The sequence below is a fragment of the Lemur catta genome, chromosome 3, assembly GCF_020740605.2.
Source record: "Lemur catta isolate mLemCat1 chromosome 3, mLemCat1.pri, whole genome shotgun sequence".
NCBI lineage: Eukaryota > Metazoa > Chordata > Mammalia > Primates > Lemuridae > Lemur > Lemur catta.
Window position 1 is genome coordinate 30,086,476 of NC_059130.1, and position 24,312 is coordinate 30,110,787.

The 24,312-nt window shown below is 56.8% G+C and overlaps 1 protein-coding gene across 7 annotated transcripts; it reads left to right on the forward strand.

The window, feature by feature from the left end:
- Window positions 1-330: 330 nt before the first annotated feature.
- PEAR1 (platelet endothelial aggregation receptor 1) lies at window positions 331-21,525 on the forward strand. Of its 7 annotated transcripts, none has more exons than XM_045545426.1 (24): window positions 331-460; window positions 8,458-8,547; window positions 10,140-10,249; window positions 10,858-10,962; window positions 11,307-11,407; window positions 12,231-12,323; window positions 12,586-12,829; window positions 13,553-13,673; window positions 13,860-13,996; window positions 14,083-14,295; window positions 14,618-14,792; window positions 14,923-15,043; window positions 15,780-15,943; window positions 16,036-16,138; window positions 16,267-16,413; window positions 16,627-16,752; window positions 17,646-17,774; window positions 17,889-18,017; window positions 18,185-18,397; window positions 18,612-18,700; window positions 18,810-18,945; window positions 19,110-19,184; window positions 19,275-19,511; window positions 20,017-21,525. In XM_045545426.1, exons 3-24 carry the CDS (start codon window positions 10,149-10,151, stop codon window positions 20,166-20,168), a joined length of 3,111 nt encoding a protein of 1,036 aa, XP_045401382.1. In that variant the 5' UTR covers window positions 331-460; window positions 8,458-8,547; window positions 10,140-10,148; the 3' UTR covers window positions 20,169-21,525. The 7 variants fall into 7 exon arrangements, with proteins under 7 accessions (XP_045401382.1, XP_045401383.1, XP_045401378.1 ...); XM_045545427.1 differs by lacking the exon at window positions 331-460 and adding an exon at window positions 6,803-6,819; XM_045545422.1 differs by lacking the exon at window positions 331-460 and having other exon boundaries at window positions 10,066-10,249.
- Window positions 21,526-24,312: the final 2,787 nt, after the last annotated feature.

Genomic DNA, 24,312 nt, shown 5'->3' on the forward strand with positions numbered 1-24,312 from the left:
AACCCCACTTTGCAGATAGGACAGCTGAGGCACCAAAGGTTAAATAACCCAGGCCGCACAGACAGTGGAAGCCGAGGGGCACTCGGGCCTAGGGCCCCGGCTCTGACCTCTCCTCCTCGTTCCCTCTGTGCCCCCGGCCCAGGCTGCGGGGAGTCGGCCCCGCGCTCGGCCTCTGTGATCCCACCCCCAACACAGTTTTCCCTCCGGGCGCTCTGGATCTCCCCTCCCCCGGCTCCCGGTTTCCTTGTCAAAACTTCCTGCCTTGGCGAGGGCCCGAGTTCCCACCCCCTTCCTGCCCCCCGCCCCTCCGCGCCCCTCCCCGCCCTGCGATCCGCGGCGTTCGGCCTCCCAGCCGCTCGCGCAGTCGGGCTGGGGCTCTACGCGGGACCCCCGCCCAGCCCTCCGCCGCCCCCAGCGGTCCCCAACCCCAGGCCGGAGGAGAGACAGGCCCCCGAGGCAGGTGAGTGACCGCGCGCCCCGGCGGAGAGGCCCGGGCGGTGGGCCCAAGAGCACCCTGGCCAGGGAAAGGGTGTGCGGACCCTGAGGCCCCTCCTCCTCGACTGGAGTCCGAGACCCCTGGGCGAGGAGCAGGGCAAAGAGGGACAGACGGAGAGAGCCGAGAAGGAGGGGAGGGGAGCAGTGGAGAGGCAGCAAAGGGGACAGACTGGGGGTTCCATCCGTAACGAAACATGTACATGAAATGAAATGCTAAGGAGGCTGCTTCCTGAGCGCCTGGGGAGCGCGCTCCGAGCGTCCAGTGCCCCTGCTCCCCCTCTGCTGGCGGGAGAAGAGGGTACCTGGTCCTCTCCTTTGCTCAAGGGAAAGGAGCCTAAGAGCACCGACACTGGAGTCAAGATTGCCTTACTAGCAGCTGTAGGGCCTTGGTCGAGAGATTTAATCTCTGTGCCTCAGTTTCTCCTTTCTAAAGGGAAACAATAAAACACAGTGCCGGGGTTGTTGTGAGGCTTAGATGAGCAAACATGTCTCCTGCTTTGAACAGTGCCTGCTCAGGGTTTATCGTCAGTATTGTCCCTCTCCCCACGGGGAGGAATGTGTGAGGGAGATGTAGGGATGGCACCTGGAATTGCTTGCCTGGCTGTCACATCTTTGCTGGTTATGAGGACTAGAAGTTGGCTCCAGGTCTCAGGCGCCTGGATCCTCAGGAAGCTCTGAGCCGTAATTGTGCCACTGCATTCCAGCTTGGGCAACAGAGCAAGGCCCTCTCTATAAAAAAAGATAAATAAATAAAAACGAAAAAAAGAGAGAGAGAAAGAAGAGTGGATGATCTGATCTGAGGTAGTGCTAAGAGCCAGGTGTGTGTGGGGGTGGGGGCAGGTGGTGAGTGCCCAGGAGCCCAGGCCCCAGCAATGCCACCCCTTACCCCCGCCCCCTTCTCCAGCCTCCAGTAGCAGACTCTCTGCTCCCCTTTTCTGGCCTTTTATGAGTGGCCTCTCCCGGGACTGAGCTGTGACCCCAGTCCCCGGGGATGGGAACAGCTTGTGCTGGCCTGAAGTTCCCAGGCTCAGCCAGGCCTCAGCTCCAGGCAGGATTGGGCAAGGGGTCAGCTCTCAACCCTAGCCTAAGCCAGGCCTTGTTGGGGGGAGCTGTTCTCTGAACCCCACCCCAGCCCAATCCATGGTAGAGTACCTGCTGTGTGTGCTCGTTAGCCAGCTCTCTGGGCACCTGTGTCTCCCCACTGCTGCTGCCTTTCCCTCCCACTCTGAGGTCTCCCAAGTTCTGCCCGCCATATTCCCCAGTGCAGTTGGGTTGCCCTCCCTGCTACTAGGAGCTGGGTCCTCCAGGCTTGCCTCTCTGCCTTCCTCTTTCTCCAGTGGAAGGTGAAGCTGAGGGTTGCCATCTGTTTCTCCACGCCCTTCCCCCACAACATTCCCTATCAGACTCTCTCAGAAGAGGAAACTTGCTCTCCAGGCAGCCCCATCCACCAATCGGAAACCTGGAGGGAGATAGAGGTCACTGGGCTGCTGTCTGCCGTCCCTCCACCCAACACACACTGGGGAGGGGCCGAGGCTGGGTGGGCCTCCACCACCTTGAGAGCCTCTCCTCTGAGAGCCTTGGAAGCCTTGAGAAGGAGCCTCCTGGGACTCTGAGGGGCCCTAGGGCCCCATCCCAGCTCTGGGGAGGGTGTCAGTTCCTGGCACCTAACCTGTGGGGGAGAAGCCAGCAGGAAGTGGAAGAGAAGGCAGGGAAGGAAAGAGACAAAGACAGAGATGGAGATAGACGTAAATACCGAATCAGAGACTGCCAGATGCAGAGACACTAGCAGAGCCATAGAAACAACAAGGCCCAGAGGGAAAAAAGGCAGACTTAGAAAAATAGGCAGGGTGCGGTGGCTCATGCCTGTAATCCTAACACTCTGGGAGGCCAAGGTGCGGTGGCTCATGCCTATAATCCTAACACTCTGGGAGGCCAAGGTGCGGTGGCTCATGCCTGTAATCCTAACACTCTGGGAGGCCAAGGTGGGAAGACGGCTTGAGGCCAAGGGTTCGAGACCAGCCTGAGCAAGAGCAAGAGCAAGACCCCATCTCTCCAAAAAAATAGAAAAATTAGCTGGGCATGGTGGCATGCACCTGTAGTCTCACCTACTCGGGAGGCTGAGGCAGGAGGATCACTTGAGCCCAGGAGTTCGAGGTTGCAGTGAGCTATGATGACGACACTGCACTCTAGCCCAGGTGACAGAGTGAGATTCTGTCTGGAAAAAAAAAAGAAGAAAGAAAGAAAAAGAAAAATAGAGAAGAGACCTAGAGATAGAACAAAAGAGAGGCGGAGACAGAGAGGCAGAACACCAAACAGAAACCATGGGGTAGAAAGAGCAACAGTGCAGGCTTGGAGCTTGGTCGCCTTGGCTCAAATCCCGGCTCTGCCCTGGCTAGGCTGCGTAGCCTGGGGCAAGTTACTTAACCTTTCTGAGATATTTCTTCTGCTACAAAATGGGAGGCATAATAGCACCTACTGTGTACACTTGCTGAGAGAACTACTAGAAAGGATCTAGCCCACAGGATGCATTTAACAGGGGATGGTAATTAGTAATTAGTAATTACAGCACTCACACTGGCAAGATGGCAGTCCTGAGAGAAAGAGCACTGGGTGGCCCTGGGGCCCTGCCTGCCCATGTGCTGGTGGGTGCTCAGGCTCTCCTGCCTCCCACCTACCCCCATGCAGTGGCATCTGGGGCCCAGGCCCTCTGTGCAGGAGAAGGTGTGTGCAGTGGACAGGGGGCATCGTCCCTGGGCCAGGAGGCACAGAATGAGGGCGCAGGCCAGGCAGACACACCCCTCCACCCTGTAGGTGACTCAGTGCCTTGCACTACTGTGCACTCATCCTGCAGGAACTTGGAGGCCAGCCCTGAGGAATTCCTGTGGGAGGTCAGCAGGGCAAATTTGGAGCCGCCTTTTGCTTTAACATCCGGAAGTTCCTTCTAAATTCCACCTTCCATCATCTCACCAATGACACACCTCATTGTGTCTTGAGGGCCCTGGGACGAGGGCCCAGTTCTGCTGTCTGGGAAGCTGGTGAGAAGCCACAGCTTAAGCATCTCTCCTCCCCAATCCCTGGAAAAGTAAGGTCAAGGCTTATTGGAGTCAGAAAGGATTTAGGGTGTATCAGTTCATCCACTCCACATACATGTTCAGTTTCTGCCTGCGGGTGCCGGGCGCCCTGGTGCTGGTGTGGCCGGTGCTGGGGATACGGTGGTGAGGAAGGCGGAGGAGTGTCCTGCCCTCCTGGAGCTGCAGTCCACTGGAGCAGACAGACCTGAACAAAAACATAATGATTCGCAGGACGGGAGCTGTGAGGGAGCATCCCGGGGCTACCAGGCTCACTAACAGAGGGAAACCAGACTCACAGAGCCCCGGTCACAGGATAGGGGATCCATCAGCCTGGTCCGTCCGTCCGACGTGACATATAGCAGACGCTGTGACCTCCTGGGTTTCCTGGGTTAGTTTCACTGCCCCAGAGGAGGGACACTAGTGCCAAGACTGTGCTGGGCTTTGGGGAAGTGTTGAGCCCCTGGAGACTGACCCACGTGCAGTTTGGAGCCAGCTGCAGGGCAGAGTTGGGAGAGAACACCCAGAACGCCTTTGCGCCGCGAGGTCTGTGGTGACTGTGCTGAGAGCCTGCAGGAAGGAAGGCCTTGAGGGCAGGGAGACGTGAGTGAGGCTTCCAGGGGGCTTCCTGGAAGAGGCTGGCCTTGAGACTGGGGTGGCCTGGGCAGAGGGGGCTGTGTGGTGAGAGGCATGAGGGGCAGCAAGTGGTCCAGTGTGATGGGAGCACAGAGTCGGGGCGGTGAGGCTGGACACCTGGTGAGGCTGGCCCCTGGCGGCCCCTTCTTGTGGTATGGAGTGTCACAGAGAGTGGCAGAGAGGGGCAGTGGCCAGAGCAGGGCTGCACTTTCTGAGAGTAACCTAGGGGTGATGGTGAGCAGGGTGGGCTGGAGGGGGAGCTTCTCCTTAGCCTGTGTCACTCCAGGGGTGATCCCCACTGCTTTGTCCTTCAAGTAGATTCTGATCCCACTATTGTCTCTGGTGGCCAGGCAGCCCTTGGGCAAGTGATTTTACCCGAGCCCCTCCACCGTCTCATCTGCGAAACGGGGATAACAATCGCTAGCAGCTCACAGGATGGCAGTGAGGGTTGGGACTGGTACGAGCGCCAGGGTCCAGTACGGTAGATGTTTGGTGAATCAGAATCCCTGCAGTTTCTCTATTTCCTGATGAGTAAACAGGTTGGACCTAGGACCCTCTAGCTTCGGTTTCCTGAGCCACAGAGAACACAAGGCCGGCCCCTCACCCCTGCCCCTTCCCGCCCAGGCTCTGGCGCGCTCTGGTGCACGCGCAGGCTTCCTGTCCCTCCATCCGGCAGACATGCCTGGCGTGCCGAGGGCCTGGCTTGGCTGGATGTAGGAGGGGCTCTGTGCTTGCGTGTGCAAATGTGTACATGTGTGTACTGTGTGGTCTGTGGAGAGGGAAGGGAACAGTTTTTGGACTGGGATCTCACTGCTGAGTGGGAGCGCTAAGTGATCCCGTCTCAATGCAAATACAGGTTAGGAAGGGGCACAGAGAAACAGACACAGAGACAGGGAGAGACATGAAAAGGCAAAAGAGATACAGGGCAAAACAGCCTTAGAACCAAGTTAAGATGCATGCCTTGGTGAGTGGATCATGGCTGGAGTTCAGCTTCCGCTCCCCTCTTGAAGGTGGCTGCCCTCGTGCAGTGAATGTTATGCACAACTGTACCTGGCAGACTTGACATAGAAAAGGAAGGAGCGGGGCAGAAAGACAGAAACCAAGAAACTGATGGAGGAAGGAAAAAAGGGCAAATGGTTTCTGATGAAGAACAAAAGTCAAAAAGGAAGAGGCAGAAAGCCTGGAATGTGGGAGATTCTAATTCTGCACCAACGTCCACTGAGCAGGCGATACTCTGTTCCACAGTAGTTCCAACCCTCACTGAACCCTGGGGATATTGGGGTGGGTTGCGGGGAGGGATTCTCCCATTGTACAGATGAGGAGATGGAGAATCAGAGTGCTCATGTGATATAACTGAGGCCACACAGCTTGTAAGTGAGGGAGACAGAATCTTTGGACTCCAAGATGGGAAGTGGAGAGAGAGGCTGAGCAGAGCGGAGGGGCAGTGGAACCAAGCAAGGAGCTGGAGTTGGTGCTCAGGCCGAGGGTTGGGGAATCCAGGCATCCTGCCTTGTCAACTGCCTCTGGCTTGAAGAAGCACCTGGCGGACAGCCCATCATTCTAGGGGATCAGGTTCTCCGGGGAGCCTGGTCCCCCCCCACCTCCACTTCCTTTCTCTCTGTCAGCATTTGCGGCCCCATTCCCATTCCCGGATCATCCTGGGGGTTCTTCAGAAAAAACAAGAAACAGTTTTTCCTGGAATTAATAACCAAAAGGCATGACAGTGCCAAGGGGAGGGGGGAGGGGGCCACCTTGGGTGCAGGAGGAGGAGTGGAACTGACGACGCTGACGGGGAGACAGCTAATGTTAATGACCATATTATGTACAGACTCCAGGCACCTTATCTATATTAACTCATTTAATCCGCACAACAACCTTACAAGGGAAGTACTGTTATCATCCCCATTTTATAGATGAGGGAATGGAGAGCTGGGATTCACACCTAGGGCTGAACTTGGACAGGGCTAGAGGGTACAGAGCTCAGGGGTTATCCTAAGCTACACCACTTCCCAGAGAAGCGGGAAGGGAGCTGGTGGGGAAGTCCCTCCTGCTGTCTCACTTCCATCAGCCCCACTCTCACTCTGCGCTTTCTATAGAAATGGGTCCTCTCCTGCCCACCAGGAACTCCAACACCCTGGCACACCCTCCCAAGAGGCCCCACACTCATTTCCCTCCTCCTAGGAGGGGCTGGGCACAGTGAGGGTAAAGGGGGCTCCCCACCAGGGGGAACTAGCTGAGCTGAGCTTGTAGAGGACCAGGGAGGCTGAGCTGGGCTGGACCCTGTGGGGCCTTGGAGGCTGGGGGGGCGGGCAGGAACGCTGGGGCTGTGCAGGCGGGCCTGGGACCTCAGGGCCTGGCCTGGAGCCCAGCCCATTTGCATCTCGAGGTGGAGGAGAGAGAACTGTCAGCTCATTCTTGACTGTAAACACATCTCCGTTCCCACGCTTCTGATCGTGTTCTCGTGGCAGCCCCCACCCCCGGCCCCTTCTCCTGTCCAACCCCCTGCCAGCTCTCCCACCCCCATAACTGAGGCTGTTCAAAAGAAGATGCAGAGCCACTGGCTTCCCGTCTGGGCTCAGGAAAGACTGGAATCACTGGGAGGCTTCTGCCAGCAGCCTGGGTTTGTATCCCAGCTCTGATCCTACTGGCTGTGTGGCCTTTCTTACCCTCTCTGTGCCTGTTTCTTCATCTCTAACGTGGACGCTAACACCTACCACAATGGGTTGAAGTAAGCTTTAAACGAGACGTCTGTATGAATCGCTCAGCACCTGGCCTAGCCCGGCACAGTAAAGGATACATGGGGTCACATGATTTTTCTTGTCAGGGAAGGTGTTTGGGTCTCTCAAACTAGAGGCTTGGAGGATAGAGGTTGAGTAGGGGGACAGGAGGGGCCTCAGTATGAGGAGAAGTGAGCCTGCAGTGGGGGAGAGCAGGGGTCCCCCTCAGTGAGTGCACTGTGAGCCCCCACTTGGGGCCCAATGCTGCAGGGACCGGAAGAGGCTGGGGGAGCATGGGCCCGGGCCTCAGGCACCCTGGCACCTCAGGGACAAAGGCTCGGATGGGAACAAGCCTGGGAGGCCAGGCTGGGGCTCTGGGCTCCTGGTCTGGCCTGTGTTCCCTCCTCGGGGGCTGAGAACAATCAGGCCAGACCCTTCCTCTCCCTGCCAAGGCCCCCACCCCACCTTTCTCCTCCCTGTGGACCACCCACTAGTGTCCCCTGACCCCACCCTGGCTTCCAGCCCCTGGACTGGCCAGCTGATGCCTCCTCCGCACTCCAGCCCTACCCTGGAGGACCCTTGGGAAAACAAAGCCTCCCCGCCCCTCCGGCCAGCTAAGCTCCGGGCCAGGCAGAGTAGGGGGATTAGTCACCTCCTCTTCATGATCCTCCATCCTCCTCCAGGTCCATCTCAAAGCCCCAGGTGAAGCCTTTCCTCTAGAATTTGGTTGGGAGAGGGAGATAGGGACTCGGGTTACCTAATCAGGGCCTGTGGCCGTGGGGCTGTGAGTGGGAGGAAGGACTTTCTGTGGACTAAACAACAGCTCAGCCTCCAGAGCACTTCCTCCTTGTGTTTAACTCAAGTCCTTTCTGCTACAGGTTTTGTCTACCTAACCATGCCACAGGCTCTGGGGACAGATCCAGGGCAGGGGGGAGCTCCTTCGTGGCTTAGGAGATGAGACCCACCCAGGGAGAAGGGTGATTCCCCCTGGCTGCGACAGACCGAGCTCCAGTCTGAGGAGCTCCCCGTGCCTGCTCCAGAGCTGGGGGCCGGGAAGAGGGCAGCGTGGAGACTGAGGGAAAAGGTGGAGGTGTCTGGAGGGTTCGGGGTGCTGCCCGTGGCCCTGGCTGCCACGCACACTCGAGGCAGAGGTGGGGAGGTTAGCTGGGATCAGACAGGGCGAGCCCTGGGCCTGGGAAGATGGCTAGAGAAGGGCAGGGTGGGAGGGTACAGTGTGGAGACAGTGTGAGGAGGAACCGGCTCTGGGAGTGGGGACGTGTGGGGGTGACGTGGGGGCCGTGCGCTGGCACAGACTCTGGGGGGCATCTGAAGGGCACTCTGACTGTGGCCTCTGTCCCTCAGGGCGGGCCGTGGTGTCAGCTCAGGAGACAAGCTGCCATAAAGGCTTCTGGCCCTGCCTCTGCCCCTACATCCTACCCACTGTGTCCAGGGTGGTGGGAGGACAGTCATCCTCACTCCCCACCGCAATCATGCTCCCTGCTGCCCCCCCATCCTAGCCAGCCTCTGTTTCCTGTTTTCAGGCTCCACATCCTGAGCACCAGGATCCCCCAGGACATTCTCTGGCCCTCAGGCCCCAGGGCTCTGGGCTGAACCGACACAGGCCCCACCTGGTGAGTTACCTGGGGACTGAGGATGGGTGGGAGGACGCACAGAGGAGGCTAGAGGCAGAGGTCTGCCCTGCTGGAGGTGCTGGACTGGGGGCAGTGGGGAGACACTTGCAAGGGGAGGAGAGGGGGAACAGCCCAGCTGACAGGGTGGTTTGGCTGCTGGAGGGTTCAAGGCGGGGTGGAACACAGGGTGAGCTGGGGTTGAGTGAGGGCGCAGACCTGGAGGGAAGGAGGGGCCGCCCTGGTTGGAGCTGAGAGCGCTGTGGGGACCCTGGGAGTGTGTGGGTGGGGGCGTGGGGTGGGGCCAGGCGGCAGCATTCCAGAGATACTCAGGGGGTAATGGGCCGGCAACCACGACCTTTCTCTCTTCTCAGAAAAATTATAAACAGATGTGGGTGCCTCAGGGAGGTAGAGCAGGGAGCCAGGGCAAGTTTTAGGAACAGGGAACACAGAACCTGAAACCGGCCACAGGGTGGGCACACGGAGCTCAGCCTCTCCTGAGCTCAAGAGCTGAGAGAAGAGACTCATCTGCAGTCCTGGTCCTGACCTTCTTCCACACACCGGTCGAGGCCAGGGGTGGCAGAGAGGGAGAGGAGCCATTTCTGTAGGGCACTGGGAGCTTTTCCTTAAATCCAAGTCTGGGTTGAGACCTCTTCAGTGATAGCACCTAGAGTTGGGCACAGTGGTGTGCTGGCAGATGTTTAACAACCAGCTCTGGTGGGGGTGTTGGCCGTGGGTTGTAACGTTTGCCAGTTTCTGTGGTGTAAACACCACACCCCCCCACACACCCCATGCCTGATTTCTAGCTACTCATGTGACATCACTAACCACAGAGTTGGGAAGAGATGTGCACAGCTGGCTCTCTGAGTCCATATGAGCTGGCTCCAGCACACCAGTGGTTGGGAGGTCAACGGGACCCAGCCTCACTCCCTCCCCATATAGCAGGAAATACCTGACTGCATTCATTCCATCATGTAGGTTTTGGTTTCTCCCTGCATACATCCAGTGAAGGGAGCTCACCACCTGACATAGCAGATTCCATTACTGAACTGCTCTGACTGTTGTTGGAAAGTCCTTCCTCTGACTGAGCCCAAGTCTGCTTCCCTCATAACGTCTCCTCACTGGTTCTAGTTTCACACCTTGGTACAAATACCAAAGTGCCCTGGGTAGGGGGTGCTGGGGATTCAGAGACAAAGGCCACTGGGTCCTTGCCTCTGGAGGTCATGGTCAGGGAACAGGCACTAGAACAGTGGTGCTGGGGGGCCCCAAAAGGAATGGGTAGAGGCAACCTGCCAATGGGGGTCAGGGAGCAGAGCACAGTAGAAGGGGTGGCACTTGAGTTTGACCTTGAAAGATGAGGACTCCAGTAAAGAATGAGGGGTGAGCAAAGACCAGAGGCTTGGAAGTGCACCATGCACCGCCTGTGCAGGAGTGAGCTCTGGGAGAGCTGCAGCCCAGGCACATGGGGCAGGGGACTGGAGGCAGCAGCCTCGTCTCCTCTGCTTGCCCACCCATGTGCAGAGCTCTGCAGCCAGGTCCTCAGGCTGCCGGCTGCAGCGTCCCCCCACCGCTTGCTCTGCATCTGGCTGGTGCAGGCCTCTCCAATGTCACCACCTCTGCGTCCCCTCCTTCTCCTGGCCCTGGGCCTGGGTCTGGCTGGAACTCTCAACCCCAAGGATCCCAATGCCTGCAGCTTCTGGGAAAGGTGAGAGAGCCACCGCTGCCCCTGATTTTCCCTGCTGGGGCTCCTCATCTCGTTCCTTCCTTTCCTCTCCCTTCCCTCCTATTTCTCTGACTCCATCCCTGTCTCTGGCCCTGTTGCAGTCTCTGTCCTGTCTCTATCCCTGGCCCTTGGTCCCTGTGGGAGGCCGGCTACAGAATAGTGCAGGGTGGGAGCCAGTAGCGGGGCTGGCCCGGGGAGCAGGGGGGACAGGGTTGGGAAACAAGACCCAGGGCAGAATTTAGCCAGAAATGCTTCAACCCATCCCCATCCACTGGGCCCAGAAGTCAGTTCTAGCTCAGTCTTCCCATGTAGGGAGGGGGCGGAGAGGAAACTGGAAGGCTCTGGTCCAATAGGCAAGAAGGGGGCTCTGATGGGGGGTATCCCAGGAACATTGCAATTCTGGAAGAAGCCCTCCGGACTTGAGAGTTGGGGCAGGATGGGGGTCCCATCCTAGACTTGGGGGAGCAAGCCCAAATGTTGGGATGTTGATTCCCCACTGTGGCCCACCCCTCATGCCCCTGCTTTCCGCTGTGCCCTGTGCCAGCTCAGGCTCCCCATCCTTACCGCTGACCCAGTTCCCTGCCTTGCAGCTTCACTACCACCACCAAGGAGTCCCACTCCCGCCCCTTCAGCCTGTTCCCCTCGGAGTCCTGTGACAGGCCCTGGGAGGGTCCCCATGCCTGTCCCCAGCCCACGTGAGTGCCCCCTCCCTCTCCATGGGCAAATGGGCTGCTGGAGTCGCTGTCCCTCTCAGAACCTTTAGGGTTTAGAGGAAATTTCTGGCCTCAGGGACTCATTCCTACCGTGGTTCATGTGGGGTCGTGGGTATGGATGCACGTGTGTTGGGGGTGTGCACTGGTGGTGCATTGTATGCATGTGTGTGGTTGGGTGGGTGGCCAGGGGGGAATACTCTTTGCTCCCCAGCCCAGGGCGCTGGGCACTCCCCACGCCCTGGCCTCCCTGGTGCTTCACTGTTGTGATGGTGGACAATGGGGGCCTCAGCGGGGAGGACTGAGGGCCGCCTTCCCGGCCTCCGCAGGGTTGTCTACCGCACCGTGTACCGTCAGGTGGTGAAGACGGACCACCGTCGGCGCCTGCAGTGCTGCCGGGGCTTCTACGAGAGCAGCGGGGCCTGTGTCCGTGAGTCCAGTGTTGGGCCAGGCAGGGGGAGTGGGACAGTGGAATAGGGGGGGCTTAGCCTACCTTCTGAGTCCTCCCCTGCTCCCACCAGTGTGGGACCACTCCTCTGCCCCTTTGGGCTTTCTCCCCTCTTCCTCATTTCCCTGATCTTGTCCTCAGGGTCTCAGCACCTCCCTCTCCATTGCCACTCCATACCCCTGTCTCCAGCTGGCCGCATGATTGTCCCATCCCATCTGTCCATGACCCTGAGAAATCTTTGTCTCTGCATCTCTCTCTGCCTCCGAGCTCTCATTCTGTCCCTGTGTCTCTCTGTTACTGTGTGTCTTAGGACTTGGCACCTGGGTCCATCTCTAACTCTTCCTGTCCCTGTCTCTCTGTTGTTATGTCTGTGACTTGTCACTGTCTAGTCTCTCCTGCCCACTGCCCACCCAGCACCCTGTAACCCCCAAGGCCTCTGCCCATCCCTAGCCCCTGCAGACACCCCTTTCCAGCCTGCCCAGCCCCTGGCCCTCAGCCCCTACCCTCTCTCTGGACAGCATCCATGTCCAGCCCCTGCCTGAGGATCTCTCCCACCCCATGCCATTTTCCCAACATGGTGCTTAGAGGATGTCACAGAAAGGGGCTGAGGAGCCTGGAACCCTGGCATCTTGTCAAGCTCTGACCCTGAGTTGCCTGTCAGTCTTTCTTTATCTGAGGCAGAACAGGTGCTTGGAGAACTCCAAGTCCCTGGTGTGGGAAGAAGATGGGGTTAGACGTCACAGGATAAAAGGTGGGTAGGGGCAGGGTGGATGCATCACCTCACTCACACCCATCTCTGCCCTAGCACTCTGTGCCCAGGAATGCGTCCATGGCCGCTGTGTGGCACCCAATCAGTGCCAGTGTGTGTCAGGCTGGCGGGGTGATGACTGCTCCAGTGGTGAGTGGCTGGTGACTCTGGGGAGTGGCCTCTTGTGCCTTTAGGGACACAGGACCCTGAGGCACACCCTGCCTGCCAAGGCACAGGTGCTTAGGACCCCAGGGCAATGACCATCGGAGCCCCATTGCAGCTGGCTGTATTTTCTGGAGATGGGGAAGAGAGAATGGGCGTGCAGGGGCTGAGAGACAGAGACAGGGACCAACTAGAGGCTGGGGAGGGGATAGACCCCTGATGACCCCCTTCCACTCTCCTTATCCCACAGAGTGTGCCCCAGGAGTGTGGGGGCCACAGTGTGACAAGCCCTGCAGCTGCGGCAACAGCAGCTCCTGTGATCCCAAGAGTGGGGTATGTTCTTGCCCCTCTGGCCTGCAGCCCCCAAACTGCCTTCAGCCTTGCAGCCCTGGTCACTATGGCCCTGCCTGCCAGTTCAGCTGCCAGTGCCACGGGGCACCCTGTGATCCCCAGACTGGAGCCTGCTTCTGCCCCCCAGAGAGAACTGGGCCCAGGTGTGTAATGCGGAGAACACCACATTAATGAGGCTGCAGACACAGGGCCACACAGACATACACAGGGAAATGAGGTGACTCAGACAGGGTCCCAAACACGGGGATGGTGTCTAGAGGCCAAGAGCCCGGTCTGAGCTCCACCACTCACTAGTGGAGTGACCTTGAGCAAATCATTGACTCTTCATGAGCTTGTTTCCTGTCTGTAAAATGGGAATAGTGCTGTCTGCCTAGAAGGGTTGCTGTGAAGATAACATGAGACAGCATGTGTGTGAAAGCGTGTTGTAAGGTGAGGCTGAGACAAGGGCCCAGAGAACCCTATGCAAGGCAGGATGCAGGGAGAGCCAGGGTGTCACAGGAGGGAGAAGGGGAAATCAGGATCAGGCTTCAAGGAGGAGCGCCCGGAGTTGAGCCCTCTAGAAAAACAACAGTAGGCTCAGGTGTTCTCCCGAGGGAAGAGCCTGAGCAAAGATGAGGAGCTGGAGCCCCGGGGCATGAGAAGCAGACATGCCACCAGTGGCTCTTTGCTCTCCCCCACCTGCTGGTGCTGGGGTGTCCCTGCATGTCCAGTCTTGGAAACCTTTGCTTTCTGACTCCCTCCTTCCCAGCAGGGAAGGGCAGGTGTAAATCACTAAATACCAAGGTCAGGGCCAGCCCTTGGAGGCTAGGGGCTGGGGGGAGGCAGGTATTACTTGTTTACACACTGACCTCACCCGCTCTGTCCAGCAGCTGTGATGTGTCCTGTCTCCAGGGCACTGCTGGCTTCTGCCCCAGCACTGATCCTTGCCAAAATGGAGGTGTCTTCCAGGCCCCCCAGGGCCCCTGCAGCTGCCCACCTGGCTGGATGGTATGAATGGGGGGTCTGAGGGTATGGGGTGAGTCTGAGGAGAAGTCTGTGGATGGTTCTAAAGAGGGCTCCAAGGACGATGTGTGTGAGGGGGTAGGCTCTGTGGGTATGGGGGTGTCAAGGGGTCCTGTGGCCATGAGGAGGGGACTGGGCGCCTGGGGCTCTATCAACCTCTCACTCCCACAGGGCACCATCTGCTCCCTGCCCTGCCCAGAGGGCTTCCACGGACCCAACTGCTCCCAGGAATGTCGCTGCCACAACGGCGGTCTCTGCGACCGATTCACTGGGCAGTGCCGCTGCGCTCCGGGCTACACCGGGGATCGGTGAGTGGCGGTGGGGCCGGCAGGAGCGGCGGGAGGTGGGCAGGAGGAGGTGGCTTGCCACCGGACTCACTCAGCTAGGCGCCCAGGTGCCGTGAGGAGTGCCCAGTGGGCCGCTTCGGGCAGGACTGTGCTGAGACGTGCGACTGCGCCCCCGGCGCCCGCTGCTTCCCGGCCAACGGCGCGTGTCTGTGTGAACACGGCTTCACCGGGGACCGCTGCGCCGAGCGCCTCTGCCCGGACGGCCTCTATGGCCTCGGCTGCCAGGCGTCCTGCACCTGCGACCCGGAGCACAGCCTCAGGTGCGCCGCGGGACACGTGGTCAAGGGTTCAGGAGGCCAATGGGAGAGGTCTTGGGGGCTGAAGCCGCCAGAGCCACGAAAAGCGCCAGGGGCACATCCAAGCGCCTCATGTCACAAAAGAGAAAAGGGAGGGATCTTAGGGGCGGGGAGGGGCCGGAGGTACTGGCACTTGCCCCAACCCGGCTTTCGGAATAGCGCCCAGCCTCGTTGGTGGCCCCCTTACTCCGGCGATGCCCCGGGCTCCCACCAAACTGAAGGGTCAGGGAGGCCGGCCTGCGGGGTCCCAGCTCAGACCGCGCCACGCCCCCGACTCCGCCTGCAGCTGCCACCCGATGAACGGGGAGTGCTCGTGCCTGCCGGGCTGGGCGGGCCTCCACTGCAACGAGAGCTGCCCGCAGGACACGCACGGCCCGGGGTGCCAGGAGCACTGTCTCTGCCTGCACGGCGGCGTCTGCCAGGCCGACAGCGGCCTCTGCCGGTGCGCGCCCGGCTACACGGTGAGGCGCGCCCCGCTGCGAGGAAGCGTGGGCGGCGGGGCTGCGGGGTGAGGGCGGGGGGGTGGTGGTGGTCAGGGAGAGGCCGAGGAGCGGGCCCACCTCTCTCACTGGTCCACCCACCCGCTTTCAGGGCCCTCACTGCGCTAGCCTCTGTCCGCCCGACACTTACGGTGTCAACTGCTCCGCACGCTGCTCATGCGAAAATGCCATCGCCTGCTCACCCATCGACGGCGCGTGCATCTGCAAGGAAGGTAAGAAGAGCACGGAGTCTCCGGGAGAGGAGATTGGTGGGGCGGGGCCACGGGAAGAAGGGGGGGGTCCAAGGCTATGGGCAGGCCAAGGGCAGGGGAGAGGCTGCAGGGTAAGGGCGGAGCTTAGTGGGCAGCAGCTGGACTGTGGGAAAGTATCCAGGCTATTTCCTTCCTGGAATATCCACTTTGCTTTTCGTCAACTACAAAAACCCTACTTGTCTTTAAAGGCCCAGGCCAGAAGGTACCTCATCAGCGAACATTCCTCACCCTCAGTCATACCAAAACGCACAATGGCAGCACCAGAAAGGGCCTCTGAGATCCACTAGGGGTGGCACGTTGGCAGCCTTTAGGCTGAATTACACAGTTGTGGTTTGTTTGGCTAACTCCCTGTCAAATTTAACAAGCCTCCAGGCTCCAGTCCCCACGACTCTCTATTGTCTTACATATGATCTGGATAACTCATTTAGCTACCTGATGGGATCTCTATGAGCATTTGGGTTTGCTGCCAACCCCCTTCATTTTTCAGAAGAGGCAGCCAAGACCCAGAAGGGGGTGGTGCTTCACCGGAAGGCATGTAGCCTTCTGCCCACATCTAATAGTTTATGAGCTCCTCTCTTGTCTGGTGCCATGAGCACCCCGACTCCCACCTGCAGCTTATAGCACAGCCAGTACCCAGCGTCTGCTTGCTCAGAAGGCGAGCCGGTCCCCATGCCTACCTATGAGGCCCCTCCTCCAGGTTGGCAGCGTGGTAACTGCTCTGTGCCCTGCCCGCCTGGAACCTGGGGCTTTGGTTGCAATGCCAGCTGCCAGTGTGCCCATGAGGCAGTCTGTAGCCCCCAAACTGGAGCCTGTACCTGCACCCCTGGTTGGCACGGGGCCCACTGCCAGCTGCCCTGCCCGGTGAGTGCTTGACAGCCTGTCTTCCTGGGGGAGGGAAGGGTATGGCATCCCCCAGCTGATCGGCCTACCCTACTCTCCACTCCCTCTCCAAGAAGGGGCAGTTTGGTGAAGGTTGTGCCAGTCGCTGTGACTGTGACCACTCTGATGACTGCGACCCTGTTCATGGACACTGCCAGTGCCAGGCTGGCTGGATGGGTGAGCATTCTAGGGCCCCAGGCCTACTGTGGAGTTGGGAGATGCATCCCATAGGAAATGTGTACAAAGAGCCCCCATGGAACAAGGGGGGAGCCAGGCCAGGCACACCCTATTTCTCTCCCCCACAGGTACCCGCTGCCACTTGCCCTGCCCTGAGGGCTTCTGGGGAGCCAACTGCAGCAACACCTGCACCTGCAAGAATGGGGGCACCTGCCTCCCTGAGAATGGGAATTGTGTGTGTGCACCTGGATTCCGAGGCCCCTCCTGCCAGAGATGTGAGGCTCTCTCCTGCCCGCCCACTGCCTGCCCATAGTAGGGTGCAGTGCAGTGGCAGATGCCAGAAGTCCCCCCTCTACCCCCCTTGATCTCTTCCCCTGACCCCAATCTTCAGGCCAGTTACTACAGTGTGAAGTGGGGGGAGATAGCAGGAGCAAGAGCCGATTGGGGGTTGGCCGCTGTTCCAATCATCATGCACCCCTTTCCCCCAGCTTGTCAGCCCGGCCGCTATGGTAAACGCTGTGTGCCCTGCAAGTGTGCCAACCACTCCTCCTGCCACCCCTCGAATGGGACTTGCTACTGCCTGGCTGGCTGGACAGGCCCTGACTGCTCCCAACGTACGTGGTGGCTTATGTGTCTGAGCACATGTGCATGCTGAGAGGGCGGGCTGAGGACGAGAGGTCTCTGTTCCCTCTTCTCTTGGGTATGAAAGCCTCTGGACCCGCTTTGATTCTGTTATGCCACCAATATAAACAGATATTACTGGGCACCATCTACGTGCTGGGTACTGCTCTAGGTGCTCAGGATGCAGCAATTAACAGGTCAAGAGAAAAATTCCCTGTGAAGAGCAGTATTTTTATGGGGGGGAGGGAGAATCATAAGCTCAGTTTTGAAAACTTTTTTTTTTCTTTTGAATTTTTCAATATTTATTTATTTATTTCGTGGGCCTCTTTCCCACAAAAATATGTGAGGAAGATCATGGAAAAGGATTAGTCCAAAAAAGCCAAGTAAAACAAAATTTGAAAAGGGGAAATGAGAGGCTATTAACCATGAAATAGGCTTGATTTAAGCCTACCAGCAGGCAGGGCAAAAGGGAAGTGATCTTAGTGAAGAGTTTTTCCATACCGTTTGGCAACAGCTACTATTAGATTATTTGCTAGTGTCAGACACACAAAAGTAACGCCTTAAAAACATTAACTTCTCTCTTATGTTAAAAAAAAAGGAAAAGTCCTGAGCTAAGCTGTGCAGGGTGATTTGGGAGCCTTTGATTGCCTGACACCGGATGCGGTATTCTGAAACGGCTGCTAGATAGCCCAGTGCAGATGCTGAGTAGGTAGATGGGCAGGTGGGTCTGGAGTTCACGGGAGAGAGAGGCGTTTGTGAGTCATAGGTGTATAGATACTCTTCAAAGCTTGGTGTCCCCAGGGAGACCAAAGTGATGATGGGGGCTGAGAATTCATCTGGGAGGGGCTGGCCCTCCCCCACCAGACAGGCCCCTTGTTTCCTGTAGCATGCCCCCCAGGACACTGGGGAGCCAACTGCGCCCAGACCTGCCAATGTCACCATGGCGGGACCTGCCACCCCCAGGATGGGAGCTGTGTCTGCCGCCCAGGCTGGACTGGACATCGCTGCTTGGAAGGTACCAACAGAAAGGGAACTCCATGCCCCTGCTCCCAACTTAGCCCTTGTCCAAAGAGGACTGCAGTTTCCTGGCCCTTCTGATCCCTCTTTGTCTCCTTGGCTGTCTCCCCAGGCTGCCCTCCAGGGGTGTTTGGTGCCAACTGCTCCCAGTCATGCCAGTGTGGTCCTGGAGAAAGGTGCCACCCAGAGACCGGGGCCTGTGTGTGTCCCCCGGGGCACAGTGGTGCGCCTTGCAGGATTGGTGAGTTCTTAGTTCCTTCCTCCCGAACTCCATTGTCCCCAGGGTATGAGGACCTAGGTCCCTCTTACCACCGTTGCCTCTCTACTGGGTGCCTCTCCTATGCACACACCCCAAGCTCACCAGCTGAGCCATGACGCCGTTCTGAGTGACCACCCCATCCCACATAGGAAGCCAGGAGCCCTTCACCATGATGCCTGCCTCTCCAGTGGCCTATAACTCACTGGGTGCAGTGATTGGCATTGCGGTACTGGGGTCCCTCGTGGTGGCCCTGGTGGCACTGTTCATTGGCTACCGCCATTGGCAAAAAGGCAAGGAGCACCAACACCTGGCAGTGGCCTACAGCAGTGGGCGACTGGATGGCTCTGAGTATGTCATGCCAGGTGAGCTGGCCTGGGCGTGGGGCACAGATGAGTGGCTGGCTCATAGGCACAAGGGTGGATGGGTGCTGGCATGACACCCTGGGAACATGGGAAGTGGGGAGGAGGGAGGAGGGGTGGTCAGGGAGCCACATTACTCATTTCCTGGGACAGAACCCCCTCTCTTGGGCCCCTGGCCCATCCCTGAGCTCACCCTGTGCCTGTGCCTGTTGTGCAGATGTCCCTCCAAGCTACAGTCACTACTACTCCAACCCCAGCTACCACACCCTGTCACAGTGCTCCCCGAACCCCCCGCCCCCTAACAAGGTCAGTGCTGGGGTTGGGGGATGCACTGCAGAGGGACGGGTGCAGACCCAGTCCTCTGGAAAGCCCTGTCCTTGCATGTGGCTCTCCCTATTGCACCGTCCCCTCTCAGGTTCCAGGCAGTCAGCTTTTTGCCAGCCTCCAGGTCCCTGAGCGGCCAGGTGGAGCCCACGGGCATGATAACCACGCCACCCTGCCTGCTGACTGGAAGCACCGCCGGGAGGTCCCCATGGGGCCTCTGGACAGGGGTAGGTTCCAGGAGGCCTCCGGGGAGCCTGGGTCTTGTGCAGCCCCACATCCTTCATCTCGGTGTGTGTGTCTGAACCCGGGGCCCTAAGCCCCCGTTCTAGAGGACGTGGGAGCCTGGGGAGAGGACCAGAGATCTGATTGCCAGTCTCTTCCTCCTCCTCAGGTGGCAGTCGCCTGGACAGAAGCTACAGCTACAGCCACAGCAGCAGTAATGGCCCAGGCTCGTTCTATAACAAAGGTGGGAGCACAGGGGCAATGGGGGCGGGGCTGAGCTGGGGTTGAGGAGCCAGTGCCTCCGCCGAGCCGACTTCTTTCCTCCTCTCCTCAGGACCCATCTCTGAAGAGGGGCTGGGGGCCAGCGTGGCTTCCCTGAGCAGTGAGAACCCCTACGCCACCATCCGGGACCTGCCTGGCCTGCCAGGGGGCCCCCGGGAGAGCAGCTACGTGGAGATGAAAGGCCCTCCCTCGGGATCTCCCCGCAGGCAGCGGGACAGCCAGAGGCGGTGGCAGCCCCAGCCACAGAGAGACAGTGGCACCTATGAGCAGCCCAGCCCCCTCATCCACGGTGAGCCCTCTCCACTGGGCAAGGCTAGAGAGAAACGGGGACGAGGGAGGTAGAAAGAATGAATGGACAGATGGAGAGAATAAGGAGGTGGCATGACGTGTCAGCAAGAGCGAGGCCTTTGGGGCCAGATTTGGGCAAGTCTCACTGCCTCTCAGAGCCTGTTTCCTTGTCTGTAGGGCAGAGTGGTGTCCTGCCTCACAGGGCTGAGGATTTGAAATGGGAGTTGTATAGCACTTGAGTGGTGGAGTTTGTACCCAGAAAAGTGAGGAACCAGGCAGGTGATGCAGTGTCCTTATATCCTGTGAGGTGGGCAGGCTGAAGTGGTCCCCCACCGGCAGCTGAGGAAGTGAGAGGCTTTTGCTCAGAGCCACGCAGCCAGTTGGGGGTAAACCACCTCTGTCCAGGCCCCATCCCCTTCTCTTTGGGCTGAAGAGGCTGGAGAGGGGAGGAGAGGGGAGGGAGGGGAAGGATCCACTCCCCCTCACCTTGTCCCCTCTGTCTCCAGACCGAGACTCTGTGGGCTCACAGCCCCCACTGCCCCTGGGCCTGCCCCCCGGCCACTATGACTCACCCAAGAACAGCCACATCCCTGGACACTATGACTTGCCTCCAGTGCGGCACCCCCCATCACCCCCACTTCGACGCCAGGACCGTTGAGGGGCCACGATGGTGTGGCAGAGGCCAGCACACCTGGCCCTTGCTGCCGAAGGCTGGGGACAGAGCCTGTGTGCCCTGCCAGGAGCAGGGAGCGGACCGGCAGGCCGCGAACTTGACACATTCAACAGAGGAACTGAATGGAGAGATGGGAGCCTGGCTCCCAGGTGTCATCATGGGAGACACTGGCCAGCAGGATGCCTGGTTCCCTTCTCCCAACCCGCTGCTCCCCAAGGGCTCCAGGGCCCTGTGTACATAAACTGGTGGGTTGGACGTTGCCGGATAACTCTGATCTCAGATTGATTTCAAAAATGTGTATTGGGTACTTTCTCTGTGCATGCCTGAGCTGAGAGCTGTGTGTGTGTGTGTGTGTGTGTGTGTGTGTGTGTGTGTGTGCGCGTGCACGCTTTAATCGCACTGGCCTCCAGGTCCTGTCTGCCACGCTGCCTCCTACCACAGGGACTTGCACAGCTAGAGTGCTCTTCCTTCCCCACTCACCTGTGGACACCAGCTTGTCCTTCACATGTCCTCCTCAGGGAGCGCCCACCTGCATACCTCTTTCACAGTGCTCATCGCAGCTGTGTTCAGCCACCAGGTACCTGCAGAAGGCCTACAGGGTGCCAGGCACCTCTCTAATGTTTGTTACTTGTTTATGTGATTATTTGGTTGCTCTCTGCCTCCCCCACTAGGCTGTAAGCTCCCTGAAGGCAGGACTCCTATGTTTATGTCAATATTGGCTCCCTCTGACACATAGTAGGCACTCAATAAATGCTCCCCCAAAGGCTAAGTGGCTGAGTGAATTAAAGTACCAGTTACACTGTGGTAAGTGCTAAAAGAGATGGTCACACTGTGCCCTGTGGGAGTTAAGAGGCTGGAGGCTTTCCCAAAGGGTGGCATTTCCACAGGTGGACAATACAGAGGCTCAAAGGTGGGAAGGTGGAAGCGGCAGGGGTGGGGCGGGGATGGAGCTAAGTGAGGTGCAGAGGCTGGAGGCAGGAAGGATGACAGGAGAAGGTGTATAGGCACACCTTGTTTTATTGTGCTTTGCTTTATTGCACCCCATTGTGCTTTGCAGATATTGCATTCTTTTTAGAAATTGAAGGTTTTGTGGCAACACTGCTCCGAGCAAGCCCATTGGCATCATTTTCCCAATAGCATGTGCTCACTTGTCTGTGTGTCACATTTTGGTAATTCTTGCAATATTTCAAACTTTTTCAATATTATTATATCTGTTACGGTGATCTGTGATCAATGATCTTTGATATTACTATTGTAATTGTTTTGGGAGCCATGAATCGTGCCCATATAACACAGCAAGCTTAATCAATAAATGTCGTGTGTGTTCTGGCTGCTCCACCGACCAGGTGTTCCCCCTTATCTCTCCCTCTCCTTGGGCCTCCCTATTTCCTGAAGCACAACAATATTGAAATTAGTCCAATCGATAAACCTACAATGGCCTCCAGGTGTTCAAGTGAAAGGAAGAGTCACATGTCTCTCAGTTTAAATCAAAAGCTAGAAATGATTAAGCCAAGACAGGTTGAAAGCTAGGCCTCTCCCACCAGTTAGCCAAGTTGTAAATGCAAAGGAAAAGTTCTTAAAGGAAATTAAAGGTGCTACTCCAGTGAATGCAAGAATGATAAGAAAGCAAAACAGCCTTATTGCTGATATGGAGAAAGTTCTAGTGGTCTGGATAGAAGATCAAAACAGCCATGACATTCCATTAAAAGCCAAAACCTAATCTAGACCAAGACCCTAATTCTCTTCAATTCTATGAAGGCTGAGAGAGGTGAGGAAGCAGAGGAGAAGTTCTAAGCTAGCAGAGGTTCGTTCATGAGATTTAAAGTTTCTTCATGAGGTTAAGGAAAGAATAGGTTCATGAGGTTCATGAGGAAGGAAAGAACTTAAGGTTTAAGGTCACCCAAGAGCTCTGATGGTGATGGACAAGGAGATTAGTGTTATTTTCATGCCTGCTAACACAACATCCATTCCACTGTCCATGGATCAAGGAGTAATTTCTGACTTTCAAGTCTTAGCTAAGTTATCCAGAAGATCTAGCTAGGATACTTGATGAAGGTAGCTATATTAAACAATAGATTTTCAGTGTAGACAAAACAGCCTATATTGGAAGAAGAAGCTATCTAGGACTGCCATAGGTAGAGAGGAGAAGTCAATGTCTGGCTTCAAAGGATGGGCAGACTCTCTTGTTAGAGGCTAATGCAGCTGGTGACTTTAAGTTGAAGTCAGTGCTCATTTACCATTCCCCAAATCCTAGGGCCCTTAAGAATTTTGCTAAATCTACTCTGTCTGTGCTCTGTAAATAGAACACCAAGACCTGGATGACAGCACATCTGTTTACAGCATGGTTTACTGAATATTTTAAGCCCATTATTGAGACCTCTTGTTCAGAAAAAAAGATTTCTTCTAAAATGTTACTGCTCATTGACGATGCACCTGGTCGTCCAAGGGCTCTAATGGACATGTACAAGATCAATGTCGTTTTCATGCCTGCTATCACAACACCTATTCCAAAGCCCATGGATCAAGGAGTAATTTCAACTTTCAAGTCTTTTTATTTAAGAAATACATTTTGTAAGGCTATAGCTGCCGTAGGTTGTGATTCCTCTGATGGATGTGGGCCAAGTAGCTTGAAAACCTGGAAAGAATTTACCATTTAGATGTCTAAATTTACCATTTAGAATATTTTTGATTCATTGGAGGTCAATATATCCACATTAATAGGTGTTTGGGAGAAGTTGATTCCAACCCTCATGGATGACTTTGAGAGGTTCAGGACTTCAGTGGAGGAAGTAACTACAGATGTGGTGAAATAGCAAGAAAACTAGAATTAAAAATGGAGCCCGAAGATGTGATTGAATTGCTGCAATCTCATGATAAAACTTGAATGGATGAGGAGTTGCTTCTTATGGGATGAGCAAAGAAAGTGGTTTCTTGAGATGGAATCTACTCCTGGTGAAGATACTGTGAAGGCTGTTGAAATGACAAGAAGGGATTTAGAATATAAACAGTTGATAAAGCAGTGGCAGGGTTTGAGAGAATTGTCTCCAATTTTGAAAGAAGTTCTAGTGTGGGTAAAATGTTATCAAATTGTACCGTATACTACAGGGAAATCTTCCATGAAAGGAAGAGTCAATCGATATGCAAACTTCATTGTTGTTTTATTTTAAGAAATTGCTACAGCCACCCCAATCTTCAGCAGCCGCCCTGATCAGTCAGCAGCTGTCAAAATCGAGGCAAGACCCTCCACCAGCAAAACGATTATGACTTGATAAAGGCTCAAATGATCATTAGCATTTTTAGCAATAAAGTATTTTTAAATTAAGGTATGTACTTTTTAAAATACATAATACTATTGCTCACTTAATAGACTACAATATAGTGTAAGCATAACTTTTATACGCACTGGAAAACCCCAAAATGTTGTGACTCATTTTCTGGCGATATTCACTTTATTGCTGTGATCTGGAACCCAACGGCAACATCTCGGAGGTGTGCCTTTGCCCAAATGAAGCCCAGCAGGGCAAAACTGTCCTGGTCTAGAGTAGTAGTCAGGTGATGACTTTGAATCCTAGATTTGTATGAGTGTGACTCACCTAATCAACTAGTTAACATATTAACTGAGTCCACAGAACTCCAGAAAACTAAATAGGTGGGGTTGAGAATAGAACCTAGCACCACTCCAACTGGGGGCGTCTCTGTAGGCCCCTTCCGCCAGGTGCTCTCTCTTTCCAGGATAGGTGGGTGTGCCCTGGGGAGTGGACCTACCCCCCACCTGGACTCTCCCTTCCTAATGTCCTCCAACTGCCGCGATCCCTACCATGCTCAGCCCGCCGCGCTCTCCCTGGTTCAATTCTGGGGTGACTTTGGATTGCCCCGCTCGCCCTATCCCCGACCCCTCCTCTCTCAGCCCCTCTGGGATTCACTCGTTGCTCTCCGCCATGGCCTGGCTCAGGTCCTGGGCCGCCCTAGCCCACCTCCTTTAGCGCACACTGGCCCCCCAGGGCTCACCTGTCCCTGTGCCCAAGGGCCGCCCTAGCCCCGCCCCCGCCATGGCCCCGCCCTTCTCCCTGCTCTAGCCCCGCCCCCCGCCCAGGCCTGGCTGGCTCCTCCCCACGCCCTGCTCCGGCCC

Bases quoted from the DNA above. Each gene is read 5' to 3' on its own strand.
- PEAR1 (XM_045545426.1), top strand. From the start codon at position 10,149: ATGTCACCACCTCTGCGTCCCCTCCTTCTCCTGGCCCTGGGCCTGGGT. The intron at 14,793-14,922 runs GTGAGGCGCGCC...ACCCGCTTTCAG, and splicing joins GGTGCGCGCCCGGCTACACG to GGCCCTCACTGCGCTAGCCT. The intron at 19,512-20,016 runs GTGAGCCCTCTC...CTCTGTCTCCAG, and splicing joins GCCCAGCCCCCTCATCCACG to ACCGAGACTCTGTGGGCTCA.